This window comes from Ammospiza caudacuta, chromosome Z (genome assembly GCF_027887145.1).
Source record: "Ammospiza caudacuta isolate bAmmCau1 chromosome Z, bAmmCau1.pri, whole genome shotgun sequence".
Lineage (NCBI taxonomy): Eukaryota > Metazoa > Chordata > Aves > Passeriformes > Passerellidae > Ammospiza > Ammospiza caudacuta.
The window spans coordinates 518406-541863 of NC_080632.1; the positions used below are offsets into that span (position 1 = coordinate 518406).

Consider the following 23458-nt stretch of genomic DNA (forward strand, 5'->3'; position numbering starts at 1 on the left):
CACGACACAATCGTGGGCAGGGGGAAGGTGCAGTTTGAGGTACAGGCACCAGAATGTGGCTCCATGTGGGATTTCCCTTATCATGGTGTGCCATCAGCACAGCTGTCAGGTTATGCCAGCAGAATTGGTTTTATCTTTTAATAATTGCTTGAAAGTTAGTTTTGTGCTGCTGAGCTGGGTACCACTGGAGCTGACACCTTATCTGCCCCCTGATCAGTCAGGATTAGTGTCAGGAGCACCTGCTCTCCGGGGTGACACCTCCAGGCTCACCCTGCTGGACTTTTCCGTGGTGGAGGCACCCCCAGACCCCCCAGCAGCCTCCAGCTCTGGGCCAGGGGCACAGAGAGACAGAGACCCCTGGAGAGGGTTCATTTACACAACACAGTGCACAGTTCTGGCCACAATCTGATTTTTATCCATTATAAGCACCTGTAAATGGTCTCCTTTACCACGTGTGGAGTCCCCCAGCCCTCCCTGGTCCCTGCTGAGGGCAGATCATGGGGCTGACCCCCTCTCAGGGTCACCCTGGATCTGGATAACCATCCCTTGTTTCCTGTTGGGGAAGATGAGACAGGAAAGCCTTATAGATATGATTGCCCGGCAAAAGGTTTTGAGAATGTGGAAACTATAAGCGAGATTGAAATGAAAGGAAGCTTTGAGATCCCTCAGTTACTGAACAACTGGAAAACAATGGCATGGCCAGCTGAAGGTGATCCCCTTGTGATGGAACAACACCCTCTGCTTGCAGACAGGCCCAAGGGTCAGAGCAGACCCTGCAGCTTGGCAGAAGGGGCCAAAGAGGAGTTTGTAGGGTTTGAAATGTAACACAGTATGGTAATGTAATGATTCTTATAGGCTGTATGGAAATGCTATAGGATTTGTATGTTGTACTAGATTGGTTAGTGAGAATCAGAATATTCAACACAGAAGAAAATTTGTGGTATTGTAATAGGAACCTCACTCTCTTACCCCTTTTACTTTCTCACCCTCTCATCCTCTCTCCCCTCTCTTCTCTCCTTACTGCTCTGAGCTGTTGTGGTGTGTTGTGTTAGTCTAGTTGCTCCCCCATTTTGTATTGTGCTTCTGCCCTCGGTTGTTTTTCGCGCCTAAACAATGTCAGTTATTCAGTTGTCATGGTTACTCCTGCCTTAAGCTCTGTCAATCCATCGGTTTTATGAGGTAACTCCCAGTTCCCCTCCCCTTGTTTCCTTATATGGGCGCATACTCCTTCCTCCCTGGGCCCTGCCAGTCACTCCCTACCCCACCTATTTTTCCAGAATGTTCTTCACTTTGGGAGCTATGATTGGCTGTGGGACCGGGGCCCCTCCTTTGTTATGTATCCATTGGTTTTCCCTTAATGTCTGTTAACCTAAGTTCACTCCCACACCTTCCTGGATTGGTTCTGTTGGAAACCCCTCCTCCGGGTTCCTCCCCCTTTGTAACTCCCTGACACTTGTGTGTTGGTGACATTCATCCCCTCCTCCGGATTCCTCCCCCTTTGTAACTCCCTGACACTTGTGTGTTGGTGACATTCATCCCCTCCTCCGGATTCCTCCCCCTTTGTAACTCCCTGACACTTGTGTGTTGGTGACATTCATCCCCTCCTCTGGATTCCTCCCCCTTTATAACTCCCTGACACTTGTGCGTTGGTGACATTCATCCCCTCCTCTGGATTCCTCCCCCTTTATAACTCCCTGACACTTGTGTGTTGGTGACATTCTCTGGCGGACTTCTCCCCGGGGTCGCTCCTTGCCGCAGTAAACCTGACTGCCCCCAGAGAGTGTCCGTCTCTCAGTCTCGTCATTTCTCGCAGCCTGATCACCTACTCAGTGTGATTTCATCCCCACGAACACAGCCCGAAGCCTTCTGCTGCCGAGGGGTGCCCGTAGGAGCAGTCCTGGGGCCCTGCCACCGGGATTGGCTCCCCACCTATGCAGTAGCCAGCTGGTCACCCTGCTAGCCGGACGGACAATATTCCAAGGCCGCTGACCGCTGCTCTGAGCTGCGGCTGCAGCTCCCAGCAGGGCCCTGCACCCAGGCCCTTTGCAATAAACCCCAAATTCCTGACCTGGTTCAGAGATCTCTCATCTCCTTCCATCCCCACCATCCCACCCCCGGACAGTCCTACAGGTTCCCATTTTGGGGCTTTCTGGGTAAAACCCACACACATGTGTAAATGCCTGGTTCTGTCTGCACCTCGTGGTTTGTTGCAGGCAGAGCTGACTGTCCCAGCTCTGGGAAACTGAAAACCTTTCCAAGAGGGCTGGAAGAAGGAGAGGAATGGGTGGTGGGACACTGCCACAGCTCTCTGCCCGCCACGTGTGGCTGCCATCCTCCACACTCCCATCCATCCATCCATCCATCCATCCATCCGTCATCCATCCATCCATCCATCCATCCATCCATCCATCCATCCATCATCCATCCATCCATCCATCATCCGTCATCCATCCATCCATCCATCCATCCATCCATCCATCATCCGTCATCCATCCATCCTCCATCCATCCATCCATCATCCGTCATCCATCCATCCATCCATCCATCCATCCATCCATCCATCATCCATCCATCCATCCATCATCCGTCATCCATCCATCCATCCATCCATCCGTCATCCATCCATCCGTCATCCATCCATCCATCCATCCATCATCCATCCATCCATCCATCCATCCATCATCCATCCATCCATCCATCCATCCATGCATCCATCCATCATCCATCCATCCATCCATCATCCATCCATCCATCCATCATCCATCCATCCATCCATCCATCCATCCATCCATCCATCATCCATCCATCCATCCATCCATCCATGCATCCATCCATCATCCATCCATCCATCCATCCATCCATCCATCCATCCATCCATCCATCCATGCATCCATCCATCATCCATCCATCCATCCATCCATCCATCCATCCATCCATCCATCCTCCTGCTGCCAAGAGGGAAGGACGTGGGCAGAGCTGGGAATGCCCCCCTCTGTATATATATGTGTATATGCTATACAGATATAAATACTGTCAGTGTGCTTTTGCTTTGTGTGGTTGGTCACAAAACTCATAAAGTGAGTTGTGACATTGAGTTCTGTGTCTGCTGCCTGGGATGTGAGCTGCTGGCACCTTCCATTGCCGTAGCCATGGGCTGAGAGTGATGCTGGAAAATCAAACAGCTCAAGGCAGTTCCCAACAGCCCTGTGCTGTTTGTGGTCTGCACAGAGACCGCGGCCGGCGATATCAGTGATCACTCTCTGGTAGCAGCAATGGCTGGGGGGAGCTGCCCTGCATCACGGGAGGAACTGTGACACGTTTATCAGTAACTGTTGATCCACAAGCATGGCTGGTTGTGCTGGCCTGCCAGAAACAGTTCTGGAGGATTGAAACCTGGACTGAGCAGGACAGACTGGTGGCCGTGGTGGTGAGGAGGAAGGCAGTGTGCTCTGGGCATCCCAGCTGGCTGGGGAGTGCCCAGTTCCACTGGAAATGAGCGTGGGCGTGCTGTGAGAAGCATGTCCCATGAATGAGGCATGGGGCATGGGGTATGGGACATAGGACAGGTGCAGGGCCAGGACTTAGACCTGTCTTCTCTGAAGGAGGATGATGCAGCTGATGAAGATGACTAGGACCCAGAGGGCATGGGTCCAGGGGGAGCTCACTGCTCTCCAAGAGTCCTCAGGGCTCACTCGGGGGATGCTGCTGTTGGTGGAGCTGCTGTGACTCTGCAGGATGGTGGCCAAGCATCTGAGAGGTTCCCAGTGATGACAGGGACTGAGCAGGTGTGTCAGACTCCCCAGGGGCACAAACACACACGAGCTGGTAAATCAGCTCCCACGGGAACTGAGCACTGGGCTCGGGTGTCCATCCCAGAACTCCCTTGAGAGAAACACCTCCTGCACCTGAGACATCCTCCTGCGAAAAATGCATGCATTTTATGATTGGCTTTTCGCAAATATTAAAATGAGTATTATATGTGTTGTGTTAGAAAGTAATGCTGTATTAATTCTCTTAAGTACTGAGTTAAGGTTATAAAAAATGTTAAAATAGAAACTCTGCTGTGTAGGGTACTTTTTCTAAAGAAAGGGCTTGCAGTGAGACAGCAGCCACAGGACACCTGAATCTTTCAGAGAAAGAGAATTTATTGCCCTCTTATCAAAAGAAATGAACTTCTTCCTGCCTCAAAGGTGCTGTCAGGATTCAGAGGAAGCAGCTGACACTGCCCAGAGAGAATCCTCTGTTTGAATGGAATTTATGCATCATGGATGAGGTGTATGAATATGCAACAGGCTGTTGCTTTTAAGGGTTAATCCTCTGTTAACGTGGGGCCTTTTTCGGGCTTATTTTGCCCAGGAAGTGGTACCTGGACATCCGTAACTCTTTGTATTTGTTGTCTCACATTGTCCTAATTCAAATTGTCCAAATTATTATTACTGTAATTGTATTACTATATTTATAACCATTTTATTACTATTAAACTTTTAAAATTTTATAAACAAGTGATTGGCATCTTTCACACTCCCACGAGGGATTCAGAGAGCAGCAGTGACCACGGATCATGAATTTCACAGGTGCTGTGTAAATACTATCTCATCAACAAAAGTAATACAAAGAACTCTACAGGGGACAAAATCATTACCAAGGAGAGGTTTTTATGATCCCTTGTGCAGTCACAGTTTTTTCCTGCACAGGTGAAGCCAGGCAGACCCAGGCACACAGAATGCAGGGTTTATTTCCAGGTGCTTTGGGCAGACAGCCCCAGGCCTCCAGGCCAGATCCCCCGAGCAAAGCTCAGCTCTGAGCAGTCCAGCAGCAGCTCTCCAGGCCGTGGGGTGGAGAGGGCAGCTCAGGCCCCAGGTGCTCACTCATGCTATCCCCAGGAATTTATTGCTGTGTTCAGGAAGACTCAGAAGGCTGCGAGGCAGCTGCGGGCTCCAGGCTCACCCCACTGACCGCGGGATTTAAAGCTGCCGCTGCCAGAAATGCTCCTTCAGAACTTCTTCACAAAGAAAGAAAACAGAACCGATATTCTACAGTAAAATCTTTATAAAAACGCTTCAAGAGTCCAGTCAAGTGTTTATCTGCTCGTATTAGTTGCTAGGTAGTCTCACTGCACAAAGAGATGCTTTATTCCAAAACATTGCAACAATTCAGAAATGTGGATGTGCTACAGGAAACACAAAGTGAGAAAAAAAGCCTTGTTCTTGAAATGCAAAACACTAGAAATGCAATGAAGACGAAACAGTGTTACTTAAAAAAGCAACAGAAGAAAATATTAAAGTACAAAATACTGCATTTTATTGATGTTTGGGAGAGCATTTATGCAGCTCACTGCTGTTAGTCCCCAGTACTGAAATTTAAAACAAAACACAGCATATCCCACTGCTTCAAAAAAGTGTTATTTTAATGCTTAAAAAAATCAGAGATATGACCATTAAGTAAATCCTATAACAAAATATTAACATTTTAAAGGAATTAACCCACCCACCTCCTATGTTTCTGCACTCTTCAGATGGCCAAGGTGCAAACAACACCTGCTGACAGGGCAGGTGCAGGGAATCCTCCTTCTCACCTGAGCACAAGGACACGCTGCAGCCCTGACCCAGCCCCTCTCAGCTGAGCTGCATTCAGCACCAGCAGAAAGGCTCTAGAAGCTTATTTTAAAACTCCACAATGCTGAGCACAGTGCGTGTGCACCTTTGACAAGGAAGAAAGGAGACTGCAGGCAGCGTTAAGTGATGGTGGCACCAGAGAAGAGGAAATTAAAAAGAGATTTACATGATTTATGTAGAAAAAGATAAACGTCTACTGCGTGTGTACAGTGCCATTTTTTAAAAAAATTAAATTTCCATTAGCTTTTCTTAAAATGTAAGGGGAAAAGTACTTTGATGACACTATCTGAAGTGGATTTGAGGAGGACGCTTCACAGAATGTGAGCCAGCCGTGCCCTGGCAGCCAGGAGGGCCAGCCACATCCCGGGGGCGTCAGCAGCAGGGTCAGGGAGGGATTGTCCTGTCCTGTCCTGTCCTCTCCTGCTCTGCTCTGCTCTGCTCTGGGGCCGCTTTGAGCACCATCACACCAAAGACATGAAGCTGTTAGAGGCTGCCCAGAGGAGGCCAGGGGGCTGGCCAGGGGGCTGGCCAGGGGGCTGGAGAGAAAGCTGCACGAGGAGCAGCTGAGGGCACTTGGTTTGCTCAGCCTGGAGGAGAGGACGCTGAGGGCAGACCTCGCCAGGGCCCTCATCATCCTCCTGAGGAGCAGCAGAAGGGCAGGCACAGAGCTCCTCACTCTCGTGACCAGGGACAGGACGTGAGAAAATGGCTGAGGGTGAAGCAGGGAGGTCTAGGTTGGCTGTCAGGAAAGGTTTTTCACCCAGAGGGTGGTCTGGCACTGAACAAGATCCCCAGGGACAGGGTCACAACCCCAAAGCTGCCTGAGGCGAAGAAGTGTCAGGCACAAATGGGATGGCTGGGGTATCCCCTGCAAGGCCAGGAGCTGGACACAGTGAGAGCTCCCTTCCAACTGAGCATACTCTGTGATTCTGTGCAGTATGGCAGAGGACTCCTCCTCCTGGCCCAGGAGCCATTTGCTCCAAGGACAGACCCACAGCTGCCAAGGGAAGTCACTCAGGGCGTGGAGCAGGAAATTAAAGCCTGGAGATAAGAGCAAAAGACAACATGCCCACGCCATAACGGGGACCAGATGGGCTGTGGGCATCTGGGAACAGCGAGGTGCTGCCTTAGGTGGCCAAAAAAGCCATCACAAATTCCCTCTCCTTCAAAACAACAGACAAAGACAAGCTCTGCTCAAACTTCTGCGTATATAGAATTGTAACATAGGAGATACAAACTGGTTAAAATACTGCTAGGAATAGCACAAACAAGAGACAGTACTTCACTTACCACTTAATACTCGCTTCTACAAAAAAAAAAAACAAACCAGCCAAATATCCAGATCTTGCTGTGTTAAGTTATATGTACACCTGGCAGTCCAAAAGTTACTTGTCTGTGATTTAATTTAAGCACCTTGATTACACAGTGTCCTTTACTACAAAACAGCCAAACATACATTCATAATCCTAGAACTATCGTCATAATTAGCGTATTTTAAAGCATTATGTCAGACAGGTGCATCCTAAGCCGTTTCTGTCTTTTACAGATAAGGGGTCTGCACCACCATCCTCACGTAATGCAGCAACTCATGTTACAGTAATCATTTAAATGCTTTCACTGTTACAAAATGCTTTAGAGAGAAGGAAAAAAAAAACCGAAAGAGAAAAGAAACGTGCACGTCAACTTGTCAGTTTGCTCTTGTCAGACCGTGCTGTGTCAGGAGACCCCCGTGCTGTCGCCCCTCTGCCCTGCAAAGGGGCTGGTGGCCGTGGGGTCCCATGCCCATCCCCATCCCCGCCGCGGGGTCGCATCCCCATCCCGCCGCGCGGCTCCCGGCGGCGGCACCCGCGAGGTAGGTACCGGATATCCCCAAAGGCAGAGCCGAGCCGTGCCGAGCCGGGCCGGGCGCGCCGCTGTGTGTCCCCGCCGGCAGCCAGGCCGCTCCGCTCACAGCAAGCTGCTGGGCAGGTTGCTGCTCTGCCACCTCAGGCAGGTGGTCTTAGAGTGTTTGTACAGGTGGCTGGACTGGCTGAAGCGCTTGCCGCACTTGAGGCAGGCGTAGGGCTTCTCCCCCGTGTGCACGCGGATGTGCTTCTTGCAGTCCGTCAGCGTCAGGAAGGTCTTGCAGCAGATCTTGCAGGCGTACTTGCGCGCGCCCTCCACCACCAGCACGTTGTGCTCCGACAGAGCCTTCTTGCACTTGGACAGCACGTCGGCCGAGGCGCGCGTCAGCTGCGGCGGGCCCGGCTGCGACAGGTGCGCGCCCTCGAAGGACGCGCCGCCGTTCAGCATCAGCTGCGAGCCCGACGAGCTCTCCTGCAGCTGCGAGCCCCGCACCGAGGTCACCACGGGCATCTTGGGGGCGATGCGCCGGTAGCCAGGAAAGCCGCCCGCCCCGCCTCGCACGGAGCCCATCATGGCCCGCGACAGCGAGTGCAGGCCCAGGCCCGAGCGGGGGAAATCCATGCCGAACTGCTCCGCTGCTCGGTAGCCGGAGGTCTGCACGCACGGCAGGCCCATCACATCCTGCATGGGCCTCACAAAGTGGGAGTCCGCGGGCTCGCTGAACGGGTTCTCCACGTGCGAGACGGCGGCGGAGGAGTGGCCGCCGGCGGGCCCCGACTCCGGGCTCATCAGGTACGGGGCATCGCTGTCCATCCTGCAGTCGCTGGTGGTGTTGGGAATGTTGTCATCGCTGTTCTGGCTGGTGCTAAAGCCACCTCCCCTGCTTTTGTTCAAAAAATTTGAAATGCTGAAAGAGGACTTGTGTTCCAGGTTGTTGGACACCTCCATGATGTGGATGTCTCCCACCCTGTCGGTGCTGGACTGGGGGTCTGAGAAGCTGCGGTCGCTGCTCTCGGGACTCAGCTCGATCTTCTCTGCACTCACCACCCCTCCTTCCACCTCCACAGACTCGCTGCCCTCCGCCTGGGAGGTGACATCGCTCACCTCGTCCTGGGGCTCCGGGGAGCTCAGGGGCTCCGACTTCACCACCACCCTCATGTGCTCCTTCTCGTTCAGGCTGACCTCCGGGTTTTCGCACGGGAAGTTGCTCTTCTCAGCAGCAGCCTCCTGGTCGAAGCTGGTTTCCACCTGTGTGGCCTGGGACGCCATGGACATCTGGGAGATGTTCCCCCCGCCATTGTCTGACTGGCTGGGCACTTGGGCGTCCTCCTGAGCGCCGAAGGACTGGTCGAACATGATGGCGTTGTCCTCCTGGTTATCGGCCGCGGCGTCGGCCTTGGAGTTGTCCACCATCTTGAGCGAGTCGGGCGAGAAGAAGTCCTCGCGGGAGTGCACGACGGGCGGCCCGCTCTCGGGGGCGCCGTCCGCGCCGGGCTCGTCCAGGGCGGGCCGCGCGCGCTGCCGGGCGCGCTCCTCGGAGGACTGCTTGCGCTTGTGCAGGCGGCGCATGGGGAAGGCGGCGCGCTGCTCCAGCCCGCCGCGCAGCGCCGCGCCCGCCGCGCCCGCCGGCTCCTCGGCGCCCTGCGCCGAGCCCAGCGCCGAGCTGACGATGCTGAGCCCCAGCTGCTGCAGCATGAAGGAGCGCTGCAGCCGCGCGCTCTGCTCCTGCGCGCGCTCGCTGGGCGGCGACAGCGGCAGCGTCCGCGTCGTCAGGTAGTGCTTGCAGGCCTTGACCACCGAGTTGAGGTGCAGGTGCGAGGCGGCCAGCAGCACGTCCATGACGTTGCTCTCGCCCAGCATCAGCGTGGAGGTGTACATCATGTCGATGAGCGCGGCGAAGGCCTCGGCCGTCACCACCTCGCTGTCCAGCTGGATCATGTTCATGCTCTGGTCGCCCTCGGCCACGGTGAAGAGCGCGCGGAAGTGCGTGCTGCAGGCGGCCAGCACCGAGCGGTGCGCCTTGAAGTGCCGGTTGCCCACCACGATGACGCAGTCGCACAGCTGCCCGTGCAGCCGCTGGTAGTTGAGCTGCTGGAAGACCTGCTCAAAGTGCCCCGGGAAATCCATGGTCCTGCAAAACACAAGAGGAGAGCGGTGGGGGCGGAGCAGGGCGGTTGTATTGCAAATCAAAGGCGACTCCAACAAAGGGGAAAGAGGATGAGGCATCTGACTCCACCATCAGAAGGCTAAAGGATTACTTTATGACACTGCATCGTGTACATTGCATCTAAACTGAATCTGCCATGCACTCACACTTGCTTACAACTGCACAGAACTGCCCTCACCTCCGATTCTCCCCTGACTGTCCCGTGACAGTCTGTCACAGACATCTTTTATGGAAAATCCTTTCCTTAGGATTTTCCCTCCTGAGAAGCTGAGAGGCCTCAGAAACAAAATGTAAACAATGGTTATCTGCTGCTGTGGAATGCAACAGGTGCATCTGTGATTGGCTCATGTGGTTGTTTCTAATTAATGGCCAATCACAGTCAGCTGGCTCAGACTCTGTCCAAGCCACAAGCCTTTGTTATCATTCCTTCTTTTTCTATTAGCTAACCTTCTGATGAAATCCTTTCTTCTATTCTTTTAGTACCGTTTTAATGTAATATATATAATAAAATAATAAATCAAGCCTTGTGAAACGTGGAGTCAGGTCCTCTGGAGTCAGTCTCTTCCCTCATCCTGGGACCCCTGTGAACACCGTCACAGCGGTCCAACACACACACACACACACACACACACACACACACACACACGTCTTTGCCCTGACAGGCCAAGGGGCCCAAACATCCTCATTTTGGCTAAACCATCTCCATGTTGCATTCTACTTTAGCACAACACGGGCACAGCAAGCGAGATAAGAATTGTGTTTTCCTTCTTCTCGGCTTGTGTCACAGCTCCTCTCTGTCCAGAGGGCATCTGAACACCCCAGAGCGGGGCAGCGGCCGTGCTGTGAGCAGAGGGAGGGCACTGGGACTGCCCAGCTGCACAAGGGAAGGCTGCAGGGTACCTCACCATGGCCCCCCAGCTCTGCAGGGGCTGCAGCGAGGGTGGGACAAGACGTTGATGAGAGTGTGCAGGGAAGGAGAAAGGGACTGGGTTCAAATTGAAAGGCAGCAGCACAGGAAGGGAGTGCTCCCTGGCAGGGTGGGCAGGCCCTGGCACAGGGTGGCCAGCTGCATCCCTGGCAGTGTCCCAGGCCTGGCTGGGCACTGGGGCTGGCAGCACCTGGGGCAGTGGGAGGTGTCCCTGCCGTGGCAGAAGCTGGAACAAGACAAGGTGCCCTCCCAGCCCAAACTGCTGTATGATCCCGTGGCTGAGTCCTGGTCAGGCTGCAGTCAACCTGGCAACCAGCCTCTTTCACCTCACAATCACTCTGGTCTCATTCACCCTCGCAGCCGCCCCAGAAAACAAACTACTCAAACTCTAATTAACTCTTAATAGTTTATAAAAACATCGGTCCTGTGTCACCCCGGTTTTTTAAGATTTTCTAAGCCTTCTGATGTTCGCATTCTTGTAGTGAACTTTCTCACACAGTTTCTGTAAATAACTCATTGTTTTGCATTCCTTTATGGAGGAGGAGATGATGCACTGTTGGTTTGTCCAGTGTCATTGCAGAGGTGGCACTGTCACCCTCCAATCCACTGCCACTTTTGGAAATCTATAAACGTCGGAGTCAGAAAATAAACTTTTTGCCTTGAGAACAGCGGCGTGTGCGCTTGCGTTTTTCGTGTCCTATAGCGACAGTCTTGTAAGGCAAAGATTGAAAACTAAACCCCTTCTTAGAGTTACCCCCATCTCAGGAAGAAAGGACTCCAACCCTCCTCTCCAACTCCCAAAGCTGGCATTTTTGAACACAAACTGTGACACCTTTGAAAAGCAAACAAACAGTGACAGGCCTGAGTGTGGCACAGGGGCACAGCGGCAGAGCCGGCGGCCTGGAGGGCAGGGCAGAGCAGTGAGAGCCCAGGCGGTGCCACAGAGCTGTGCTGGGCAGCGCGGGTGCCCTCGCAGCCACGAGTAAGGCGGCGTGATCACAGTGAGGGCGTGCTGCCCCCCTGGCTCCCTGCTCACACAGGTGGGTGACAGCACTGCCCACAGAGACAGGCAGGAGCACACAGGGCAGCTCCTTCTGTACCTCTCATTAACAGAGTTAGTTAACGGCAATCTCAGTGGATTCATTTCAACACTACACGGCGGCCCTCGGCAATATCCCCGCTGTTCCTCATGAGAAACAGCAAAGTGTGTTTGTGAGATCTGCGTGCCCAAGGCACACACACACACTCGAGTTCCTGTGCTCGCGTTTGCTTTCCAGCAGCAACGCCACAGCATCGATGGGCACAGGACCACAAAGCAGCCAAAAAACGATCACACGGCCAGAATCACACTTTTGAGGAGGGATCAAATGCAGGCCTGCTGATTCCGAAAGTCTACGCACAGACGCGGAGGGTTTGCTGCTCTTCCCTCCCTGCTCGTGCCGTGTTTGCTGCTCGCCCTGCCCGGGACATCCCGGGGATCCCCCCGAGTGTCCCTGGATGGACTCACAACACGGAGAGCATCACCGGGTACCACCGGAACACTCGGCGCGGGGAACACGGAGTACCGCAGAGCGTTTGAGAAGCGCGGCCGGTAACCGGCGGTGGGTGCCGGTGTCGGTGCTGACGGGCGCTCCTCCCCAGACTCTGCCTCGCTTTGCCCGGTTTATTCCCCTGAGCATCACCGGGAGCAGCCCCTCCCCGAGAGGCACCTGCACCCAGCGCGCCATCGGCTCCGGGCACCGGGAGCTCTGCGCCGCGCACGGGACATCAAGGGGAGACCGGAGAGCCCCGGTCCCGCCCGACGCCGGGGTCACCGGTGTCCGCCTCAGCGCCGCCCCCCGCCCCGCTCACCTGCGGTGTCCGCGCGGGAAGGGCCGTGCGAGGCTCGGGTCAGGCTCGGGTTAGGCTCGGGCTCGGCCTGGCTCGGGCCTGGGACTGGGCTCGGCCCCGGCCCCGCTCCCGCCGCTCCAGCCCCGCCCGCCCCGCCCCGCCGCGCCGACACTGCGCGTCACTTCCGGCCGCTGCCGGCGCGGGTCCTGCTCGCAGCCAATCCGCGGCCTCGTTACTGCTACGCCCCGGCGCAGCCTCACCTGGCCCAATCGGAGCTGAGCTTATTGCCACGAAGGGAGGCGGCGGCGGAAGAGGCGGAGCAGCGGGGCCGTGGTCGGGAGCGGCGTGGGAACCGGAGCGCGCATCGAAACCGCGCCGCGCATCCCCGCATCCCCGCATCCCCGCATCCCCGCATCCCCGCCGCGCATCCCCGCCGCACCCAGCGCCCCGCCATGGCCACCGCCACCTGGCGCTACCGCGGGGACCCCGAGGGCGAGCGGCCGGCGGCGCTCGGTGAGCGGGAGCGGGCCGGGGCGCGGGGCGGGTCAGTCACGGGCCCCGCGGCCGGCCCCGGAGCTCACGGTTTCCTGTCCCGCAGTGCGGTTCGCCAACGGGAGGCTGGAGCGGCCCGAGTCGCTGCACTTCACCGTGTACCGGAACCGGGACTCGGCGCACCCGCGGAAGAGGCACCGCCGGATCCTGGTGAGGCCGCGGGGGCTGCGGGACGCCGGGCACGGAAACGTTCGGATGCAGTGATAGTTGTACGCAGCGAGGCCATAGCCGGATAACGGGCTAAAAGCGACAAATGTCATCAATCGCCCCCGTGCGCTGCAGGCCCGGCGCAGACCGGGAGCGGGCCCGGCCCCAGCACGGAGCTCCCGGCTGCGATCCCGCCGGGCAGCGCCTGCTGCGGAGGGCTGTGAGCCGGGCTTCCCTCCCGTTGTGGCGGGAGGCTCCTGGCTGTGCGGGCGGGCGGGCCTGGCACAGGGTGCCCACCCTGCGTCCCTGGCAGTGCCCAAGCCAGGCTGGGCACCGGGGCTGGCAGCACCTGGGGCACGGGAAGGTGCCCCTGCCGTGGCAGGGGTGGCATAGGGAGGCTTTAAGGCCCCCTCCGACCCAAACCAGTGTGGGAGCGTGAGGATCTGTGCCGAGCTCTGCCGCAGATTTTGTTAAACAATGGGAGTTTGGCCCAGGGTGTCACACAGGGAATGTCCTGGGCTGGCTGAGGGACACTGCGGGGGCAGCTGGCGCAGCAGGGACACGCTGAGCCCTGGGGAGCTGCTGCCCAGCTCGTGGGGCACCCCTGGCAGTGGATCCCAGTGTATTACAGCGTCCTGTGTGGGTCGCAGCTGGTGAGAGAGAGACAGTGAATCTTGTATCTTGATCAGAAGGCTTATTTATTAATATATGATATATAATACATTATAGTTATACTAAAAGAATATATAGAGAGATTTGCAGAGCTGCTAGCTAAGCTAAGAATAGATAGAAAAGAACCCACAACAAAGTTGTGGCCAAGGACTCAGTCCCCTGGCTTGAACTGATGATTGGCTCTTAATTATAAACATAGAAAATGAGCCAATCAAGGTGAATCCTATTGCATTCCACAGCAGCTGATAATAATTGTTTACCTTGTCTTCAGAGGCCTCCCGAAGACACAGAAATGTGAAAGAAAGGATTTCTGTGGAGAAATGTCTGCGACACCAGTGTGCTCTGCCCTCGCTGGGAAATCTCCTCCCGAGGGCTCTTTGTTCAGCGCAGCTGCATCCCAGGGGGGCTCTCAGTGAGGAGGGGGCTGAGCCTGCAGTCAGAAGGTGCTTTCTAGTGCTGCTTTCCCTCAGCCCTTTCCAGGATCTCTCTGCTTCCCCAGGTCTCGGAGACAGAGCGGCTCTGCTACGTGGGACACAACTTTGGCAGCCAGGTGATGAGGTGCAACTCGCTGTGCAGGTACGGGGCAGGGGGAGCAGCACAAGGCTGCTCATACACAGAGCTCCCTCCCTGGGCTCAGGGATTGGGGCAGGAGTCTCTGGGTGTTGGTGCACACCTGTGGGAGCTGTGCTGTGTAAATCAGGCTGGGCTGAAGCCCTCCTGTGAGGCCTGGGGTGAGGATGCAGAGCAGCAGCAGGAGGGAGCTGTGCTGCTGAGGAGCTGCCTTTATCAGCAGCTGGAGGGTCAGTGCTGTGGGGCCCCTCCAGCTGAGAGGTTCTGCACAAGGACCTGGCTTCCCTCCTGCAGAGCCTCTCAGAAATGCCCTCACCAGCCTCAGCTCTGCCTGAGCACTGGTCCAGCAGAGGTGCATCCTCAATGGAGCAGTGTCAGTGTGAGATGCTGAAAAAGGAGCACCAAGGGTTTGTTCCTGCTTGGGCTCAGAGAGATAAATGCAGTTTAACAAATGTGCGTGGTGCAGCTGTGAATTCAGGGTTGTTTGTGGGCAGATTTGAGTGCTCCTGCCTCTGAACGCTGGTGAACAGGTGATTCTGAGGGCTGAAGTGCTGCTTACCTGCATCTCTGGAGATCCTGAGCTCTGGGAGGAAATTTGAAATTTGCCAGCAAGTCCTGGCATACTGAAAATAGCAGAACTCTGGTACCTACACTTCACCCAATTCAGTTGTTTCAAGAGTTCTGTATTTACTCAGAGCATCAAGTCTTTCTGTTTTTATATGTCCACGTGTCTTGGAGATAACCTGGTTTGTCACAGCGCGGCGTGTGAAGGCAGGAGAGCTGGGGTGTGGGAAGACCTTGTAATTTAAATAATTTCCACTGCTCTGCCTCTCACTCATCACTGCCCCCGTTCTCCCCAGGTACTTTGTTGGAGTGCTGGACAAGAGCTCTGGGCAGATGGATGTCTACAATGCTGAGATGTTCAACATGCAGCCCCTGCTCTCAGGTGAGGGTGCTGGCAGTCACAGCTGCTGGGCTGCTCTGTCCTGGCCCTCCCTGCCTCGTTCCTTGGCCGGCAGCAGGGGCAGATCCTTCCCGTGGGTGTGCCAGGAGAGGGGAGCACGGGCTGGGGATTGGGGTGGGAGTCACTCACAGAGTGTCACTGCTCAAGTGCAGCCTTATCTGGGTGTGTTCTGCTGAGGGAGGCCTGGCACTCATCAGGAATTGGGTCCCTGAAAAACAACAAAAAAAAACCAAACCCAGAACAAAACAAAAAAATCCCCCCCCCAAAAAAGCCCAAAAAAAACCCCAAAACCAAAAAACGCCAAAACAAAACAAACAAACAAAATAAACAAAAAAACCCATAAAACAAAAAAACCAAACAAACAAAAATTAAAAACAAAAACAGAAAACCAAAACCAAACAAACAACAAAAAAAAAACCCAGGTTTTATCCAGCAGGGCTATTTTTTGCCATTGAACCCAGGATAAGAACCCAAAAGATCAGATCTTTTGGTAGCTGGTTTTTACCCTGTGCCGCAGGAAGTGCGTTTGGCCACAGTCCATGTGTTGCACCCATGGGGTTTGTAGAAAAAGCCTTTTTTATTCTAGATTTTCATGTTTGGCGTGTGCTTTAGGCAGCCAGGTGACACGGAGGAGGTGCTGTGCCAGTCTGTCGGTGACAGGGCTGAAGGCACTCCCTGCTGGCTGCTCCTGCCCAGCTGTGACTCTTGCTGTTTTGCAGATAACGTGATGCCTGACGACACCAAGGACTACCAGACCAAATCCTACCGGGAGAAGGTAAAGCTGGGAGCTGTGCCCTGTTGTGCTCTGGCTGACAGGGGCAGGTGCTTGCTGTGGGGCTGGGAGGTCTGGTGTCCTGCAGGGCAAACCTCTGCAGGCCCAGCATTCCCCCCATGCCCGGGAGGCAGCACAGGCGTGGCCTTGGCGTGGTTTTGGGGTCCCCCGTGGCAGGCAGGAATGGTGAATCTGACTCCATGTTCTTAGAAGGCTAATGTAGTATGATATGATATTGATATGATATCGTACTAGATTGATGTGATATGATACTGATATGATATTGTATTATATTGATATGAGATTATATTGATGATATATTGACATGATAATATATCATTATTATATTATTATATATTATTATATATTATTATATTTTATTTATATGGTATCATAATATATTTATATTATATAATATAATGTAATATAAATATTATATTGTATGGTATTATATGATATCGATATGATATGATACTAAAGACTACAGAGAGAATACTTACAGAAGGCTTAACAAGGTAATAATGTAAAACTCATGATTCTCCAGAGTCCAACACAGCTGGACTGTGATTGGTCATTAAGTTAAAACAACTCAGAAGAATCCAGTGAAACAATCACCCGTTGGATAAACAGTCTCCAAACACATTCCAAAGCAGCAGAACACAGGAGAAGCAATCAGATAATATTGTTTTCATTTCTCTCTGAGGCTTCTCAGCTTCCCAGGAGATAAATCCTGGTGAAGGGATTTTTCAGAAAATGGGACAGTGACATTGCCTGGCTCAGGAGTGTTTTCCTGATTACCCTGGGTTCCTGGTTGTCCTGGTTACTTTGGGCTGCCCTCGCAGACAGCGCATCCCGCGCCTGCGGGCTTTGTTTAAAGCTCTCCTGGAGGCCGTGTCTGCGTCAGGAGCAGGGGGTTGGTGTTCCCCGGGCTGCCCAGGGTGCTGCAGAGTGTGCTGTGCCCCGTGCAGATGGATCTGTGCATCGAGGCCTTTGGCACCAGCAAGCAGAAGCGAGCCCTGAGCTCCCGCCGCATGAACGCCGTGGGCAGCGACATGGTGAGCACGGCTGTCACCAAGGCGGCTGCCAACGTCATCGATGCCAAGGGAGTGACAGGTGAGGGGACTGCCTCGGGCTGTGAGCAGGACAGCCTGAAGCGCCTTTTGCTGTCTGTCCATGCCAAGTGTGGCTGGAAGAAGAGGGCTTTTCTCTAAGTGATGAGGAAGTAGCTGGTCAGCAGCTGGGATGGGTACATGGAAAGGAACTGCTGCTTTCTGGTCCTGCTGGGCTCGGTGTTGGAGTTAGCTGAGTGAGGGAAGGTCCCTGTGACATCAGTGTCCCTCCTGCCTGCTTGGAAGCTCCTGTGGCTGTGGGTTCACTGGCATAAAGGCAGTGCCTTTAGCTGGTTTGAGCTCTGTGGCATGGCTGTTGAAAAGGCACCTTCTTACCTCAAAGAGTGGTGCAGCCTTGGGACACCATCACAGCGCAGCAAGGTGTCACCGTCCCTGGGGGCTTCCAGGCTGTGGCAGGAGGGAGCTGGGGCTGCCCTGGCTGTGGGCACCTGGGCAACAGGGCAGATGAGACCCCTCCAGAGCAGTTCTGGCATCCTGGGAGTGTCACTGGCAGGAACAGGAGAGATGTCTGTTGCCTGTAGACCCCACCACCTTTCATCCCTTTTGTTCCAGGGTGGATACTGACTGTGCTCTCAGAGCTGCTCTGTGCCAAGTGGGTGTGCACAGAACACAGGTGCCAAAACTGTGCTCTGCGTGCATCTTGGTGCCCTCCTTGCCTAGATGTTTCTCTAGTCTGGAGTGGCCTTTCTAAATTTTTATGACCAGAAGGTGTGACCATGTTCAGAGGGGTCTTAGCATGAGGGAAGACACAAGGATCTGACTCCGTGTTTCAGAAGGCTTGATTTATTATTTTATGATATATATTACCTTAAAACTATACTAAAAGAATAGAAGAAAGGATTTTCTCAGAAAGCTAGCTAAGAATAGAAAGGAATGATAACAAAGGCTTGTGGCTCGGACAGAGAATCCAAAACAGCTGACTGTGATTGGCCATTAATTAGAAACAACCACATGAGACCAATCCCAGATGCACCTGTTGCATTCCACAGCAGCAGATAACCATTGTTTGCATTTTGTTCCTGAGGCCTCCTAGCTTCTCAGCAGGAAAAATCCTAAGGAAAGGATTTTCCATAAAAGATGTCTGTGACAAGAATGTTCTTGAGAGAAGTTGTAAATGTCTAGAACTCCAATTGTGACCGAAGTAGTGTTGACCCGTTTGAGTGAACTTGCTCCTAAAGGAAGGGTTTGGGTTGTGCTGCTGCTCTGTGCATTTTGGTTATCACGACCCAAGTGCTCCTGTGCCGGTTCCCTCCCCAGGGCTGATGCAGGACGTGGCCCAGGACGATGTGCAGAACATCTCTGCCTTCCTCCCGCCGTGCCACGAGGACGCCCAGCGGCCGGAGCACGTGTACAGGTTTGAGGACAGTATCTTTTCTGTGCACTGGGGCTTCAGTCCCCACGGAGCCAACTGCTGTGCTGGGGGCCAGCTGAGCCCTTGCCCCTCACAGGCCAGGAGCTGGAACTGACGTGATGCTGCCCTGGGGTTTTGGGGCTGCAGGTGCCATGTCCTGCCCGTTCCTGTGCAGAGCAGGATGCCCTGGGAGCATTCCTGCTGTTCCTGTGGAGAGCAGTGTGACCGTGTTCACAGGGGCCTTGGGATGTGGGAAGAGACCAGGATCTGACCCCATGTTTCAGAAGGCTGATTTATTATTTTATGAATTATATTACATTAAACTATACTAAAATAATAGAAGAAAGGATTCCATCAGAAGGCTGGCTAAGAATAGAATAGGAAGGAATGATAACAAAGGCTTGTGGCTTGGACTTTCTGTCCAAGCCAGCTGACTGTGATTGGCCATTAATTACAAACAACCTCATGAGACCAATCACAGATGCACCTGTTGCATTCCACAGCAGCAGATAATCAATGTTTACATTTTGTTCCTGAGGCTTCTTATCTTCTCAGGAGGAAAAATTCTAAAGAAAGGGTTTTTCATAAAAGATGTCTGTGACAGAGCAGGATGCTCTCCCTCTGCTGGGAGCATTCCCACAGGGAGTGTTGGCTGTGCTTGTGCCACAGCCTGCCGGAGGCTCCATCCCCTTGCCCTGCCCGTCTCTCCAGTCGAGTGTGACGGAGCTGCCCTGCGGGGAGGGCGAGGCCAGGCCCGTTGTTGTCCTTAAGCTCCTGCCAGTCCTGTCTCCTGCCGAGTACGAGGCGCTGCGGGCGCCTGCAGCCGCCCTGGCCAGCATCACTGCCGAGGAGATGGCCAAGAGGGCAGAGGAGAGAAGGTAAGGGCACTGCGGGGGCTGAGGGGCACTGGGGCTGCTGCTGCCCGTGCCACGGCTCGGGGCAGAGGGAGGACAGGGCATCCAGGCATGGCAGAGCAGCCCCTGGCTCGGGGAATGCGGGGGACACCTGTGTGCACAGCAGCAGGGGCGGCTGAACTCCCCCTCTCTTTCCTGCAGCCTCTGCTCCTTTGTTTTGGAGGAGCTGAAGTTCCTGCCCACTGATGAGAAGAGCAGGGACCACAAAGCCAGGTGCCTCTGGTTCCTGGACACCCTTATCAAGTTCAGCCAGCAGAAAGTGATCAAGAAGAAGCGTAAGAGAGTTTTCAGCTCATAAACAGATGCTTTTGGGAATGTCCTCATCATCCTTTGCCTACCAGCTGAGTGTGTGGATCACGCCCCTGCCATGCTCAGGGTCCTGCTTTTGAGGGAACACCACACAAAACATTTTGGCTGAGATTTTCCAGACTTGCCATCCTCCTTAGAACTTGTGTGTCTCTTTGTCAGTCCTTGGCAGGGCTGAGGGAGGAGGAACTGGCAAACCTGGCTTTAAATTTACTGTGTTGACGTGACACAGCAGTCACCCACAGGACTTGTCTAAAGAGAAGGTGGGAATGACCAAACTTGGTGATAGCAGGGACTTGTTAGTGTGGTCTCAGCTTTGACAGTGTTTGTGGCAAAAGAAATAATGCATAAGTGTGTATGCATTTTAGATTGTATACAATGGAACTGGGAGGCTGCTTTTACTAAGAAAATAAAAACTGTTGGGATTCTCTCAGGCCTGAAGAATTAAGAACCTAGAAATGAAGCAGTGAGGTTTGTTTTAGGTTTATTGTGTTCCTGGGAAGAGCCCAGCCCCAGCAATCCCTCCATGCTGGGATTGCTGGGGCTGGACTCAGTGATCCCAGTGGGTCACACACATTCTGCTGTTCCATGCTAAGTGTCAGGATGGTGCACATGCTGCTGTGCTGGTGGGCAGTGCAAAGCAGGCTGTGTGCTCTGCATTGCCCCTTTCTGCCCTAGATCCAATGGGTCCTGAATGCCCACGCATCATCAGCAAGAAACTCATGAAGAATTTCACCTCACTGACCTACAACAATGGCAGGTGAGGGATGCTGTGTGGTGCTCCTGGCACAGGCATAGCAGAGCTCAGCTTGAGGGGCCACAGACACACCTTACACTCCACATCTCACGAGTTCTGCCTCTTGCCACACAGCATCCAGAATTTAATCTCTGCATCCATGAAGGCCAAAATCACCGCCTATGCCATTGCCTTGGCTCTGCACATTAACAACTTCCAGACGGACCTCACCGTCCTGCAGAATGACCTGAAGCTCTCCGAGAGCAGGTGAGTCTCCTGTTCCTCCACACCGGCCAGGACCCTCCTGCAGAGGGACCCTGGGAGAGCTCCGGAGTGGCTCTGCACCTGGGCAGGGCAAGGATAGGCAGTAGGCTGTGGGTGCAGGACCTGCAGCTCTGCTCCAGCTGCGCTGCTGTCCCTGGCCCTGCAGAGTGCATTGGATCAGGCTTTCTGGCCAAAACTTCACTCATTGCTGGGTCTTACCAAAGCCCTTGGGCACTGCTTGGTTTTCAAGCTTCCTCATCAGTTTTGATGCCACCGCTTATTTTGCCCACAGTTACCCTCTATTCTTGGACCAGAAGTGGTGGATTTAGTGGGTTTAAAAGCAATCTGCCATTGGTTTCTATCCGTTTTCCCTTTTTCTTTCTGGGACTAAGCTTTTGCAGGAGTCCGCGTTGGCTGTGGCAGTGGGTGCTGGGTTTGGGTCGTGCAGCGCTGCACGGGGAGCACAGGGCCTGTGGGGGAAGCAGGAGGAGGCTGGCACCTGCTGGGAAAGCAGCAGCGCCTGTGCCAGGGGGCTGTGCCTGCAGCCCAGCTGCTCCAGCTGCTCCAGCTGCTGCCTCCAGGGCATCCCTGTGCACAGAGACACCTCGGGGCCCTCCGAGGGCTCAGCCACGGGGGCTCACCCCGCTGATGGCATTTCTGGCATTTCTCCTGCTTTCCAGGATCCTGGACGTCGCCAAGGCGCTGCGGCTCAAGGTGTCCAAGGCCAAGGGGGTGCCAGGGCTGGAGAATGACCAGAGCCACAAGCTGGGCACCCTGTCCCTGCCCCTGCCCACGCAGAAGGCGCCAGAGGGACAGCGCAAGCGCAAGAAGATGAGCTGAGCAGCCCAGGAGCTCTGGGGGCACACAGCCCCTCCCTCACAATGTCACGGGGATGCCTTCATCTGCTGGGTTTGGGTCCAGCATCAGCCCTCACCCAGCTGGAACCCAGGCTGAGGGTTTCACCTCAGTAAAATGCTGCTTTTTTTTCTATTTATATAGAAAAAGCTATAATAAAACCTTTTTTTTTCTAGTTTGTCTGGGTGGGTGTGAAATGGAGGTTGAGCTGGAGCACAGGGAACTGTTTGAGGTGGCAGGTTCTGGTTCATGGCCCCTCCCAGGTTCAAGGTCAGAAGGAGGGAGACAAAGAGTGTGACTTACGTTCACTTTTTTGTTTCTCTGGAGTGCCAGTGTAATCCTTTGCTCAAAAGCTGCAAAGATATTCAGTTTCTGTCACTTTTTCTATCCTGGCTGTTTTCCTGGTGTCGTGGGGTGACAGCCTTTATCCCAATGTCGTGTGTTGTGTCTGGCAGCTGTGCCTTTTCTCTCTTCCCCGCCCCGGCCATCTTGCTGCGGCGGGGAAGAGAGGAGGGAGTGTGACCAGGCACTTTGGCTTTTGGCTTTTGGCTGCTTGGCTTGGCTTGGCTAGCTGCTTGCTTGCTTGCTTTCTGCTTTTTGTGCTGTTTTTTTTCTTTTCTCTTGTTCCCTCTTTCTTACCCTTCCCTGAAGATACTGGACCGGCTCCGGACCTGACCTGGACGTCCAGGACACCTGGAGCCTGCGAGAGAAGCTCAGCGCCCTTCACAACACAGTCTGTTTTCTTTTCTTTTCTTGTGTTGGGGAGTGTTCTTTTGTTACTTGTAAATAAATAGGTTTGTTTTCCACTTTGCTCCTCCGAGAAATTCCTTCCTGAACTCGGTGTTGGGGGAGGGGTGGTTGGAGGTTTGTTTTGTTTTGGGGGGCTCCCTTTTGGAGATTTCCCCTAATTTGTCCTAAACCAGGACACCTGGGCAGGGAGAGTTCTTCATGGAGAGCAGTGAAAATGGGCTCACAGCTGTGGCTTCCCAGCCCTCGGGGAGATCCTTTAGTGTGGTTCCTCGGTCACTGCTGGTGATCAGCCTCACGGAGCTGATTACTGGGTAAGGCTCTGGGAGTGGAGAGGGCTCGTGAGAAACGGGATCACCACCAAACTGGTGCGTGAAACGAGAGCATGGAACGTCACAGGACATCATCTCTGGGCTGTCAGACAGTAACCTGGGTTTGTTATGTCCTCGTGGGATGTGTGAATCTCCTGGCATGCCTCAAAGCACCGCTTCTCACCCCTGTCAGCAGCGGCACAAACACCCTGTGTTCATTGCTGCTGGGGGAGTTGCAGGCTCCAAGGAACCAGCAGGGCTGGCTGAGGCTGGAAGGGGCTTCTGGAGGTCTCTGTGTCCAGCCCCTCTCCCTGCCCAGCTCTGTCCAGGTGCCTTTGCAGAGCCTCTGGTTACAGGAACTCCACAAATCCACAGTGAAGCAGTTTGCCAACATTCAGAGGGTGCCTCCTTTGCCCCTGTGTGCTCGTGGCCTCTGGCCTGTCCCTGGGCACCTTCCCTGCAGCAGCCCTTCTCCCCTGAGGGGAATGTGGGAGTGCTAGACCTGGTGATAGCAGGCACTCGTTAGTGTGGTCTCGGCTTTAGCAGTGTTTTGTGGCTAAAGAAAGAGATGCATAGGTCAGTGTAGCAGGCTCCATGGAATTGGCTAGGGCTCTGTGGAGGGCTGAGACTTAACAGTAGGAATTGCTGAGTCAGGATGAAATATCAAAATAAGCTCCTGTCTCCCGCCTCTCGGACCCCAGCTTATCTCTGTAACCCCATTAGGTCACTTTGCCCCTAACCCCTACTATTGGACAAGTTTGGATCCCCTTACACCCTACAAA

The 23458-nt window shown here is 54.1% G+C and overlaps 2 protein-coding genes across 2 annotated transcripts; one reads left to right on the forward strand and one right to left on the reverse strand.

The window, feature by feature from the left end:
• Positions 1 to 7562: 7562 nt before the first annotated feature.
• Positions 7563 to 9587, reverse strand: ZBTB5 (zinc finger and BTB domain containing 5). Its single transcript, XM_058824229.1, has one exon. It carries the CDS (start codon positions 9585 to 9587, stop codon positions 7563 to 7565), a length of 2025 nt encoding a protein of 674 aa, XP_058680212.1.
• Positions 9588 to 12771: 3184 nt separating this feature from the next.
• POLR1E (RNA polymerase I subunit E) lies at positions 12772 to 22400 on the forward strand. Its single transcript, XM_058823901.1, has 12 exons — positions 12772 to 12898; positions 12984 to 13087; positions 14256 to 14332; positions 15187 to 15272; positions 16010 to 16065; positions 17031 to 17175; positions 18450 to 18557; positions 19325 to 19421; positions 19599 to 19732; positions 20442 to 20523; positions 20635 to 20766; positions 21444 to 22400. The coding sequence occupies exons 1-12, from the start codon at positions 12838 to 12840 to the stop codon at positions 21601 to 21603; spliced, it is 1242 nt and encodes a 413-aa protein (XP_058679884.1). The 5' UTR covers positions 12772 to 12837; the 3' UTR covers positions 21604 to 22400.
• Positions 22401 to 23458: the final 1058 nt, after the last annotated feature.

Excerpts from the sequence above, each read along its gene's own strand:
- POLR1E (XM_058823901.1), top strand. The coding sequence starts at position 12,838 with ATGGCCACCGCCACCTGGCGCTACCGCGGGGACCCCGAGGGCGAGCGG. Across the intron at positions 19,422-19,598 it reads AAGAGGGCAGAGGAGAGAAG|CCTCTGCTCCTTTGTTTTGG; the intron begins GTAAGGGCACTG and ends TCTTTCCTGCAG. Across the intron at positions 20,524-20,634 it reads CTGACCTACAACAATGGCAG|CATCCAGAATTTAATCTCTG; the intron begins GTGAGGGATGCT and ends CTTGCCACACAG.
- ZBTB5 (XM_058824229.1), bottom strand. The coding sequence starts at position 9,587 with ATGGATTTCCCGGGGCACTTTGAGCAGGTCTTCCAGCAGCTCAACTAC.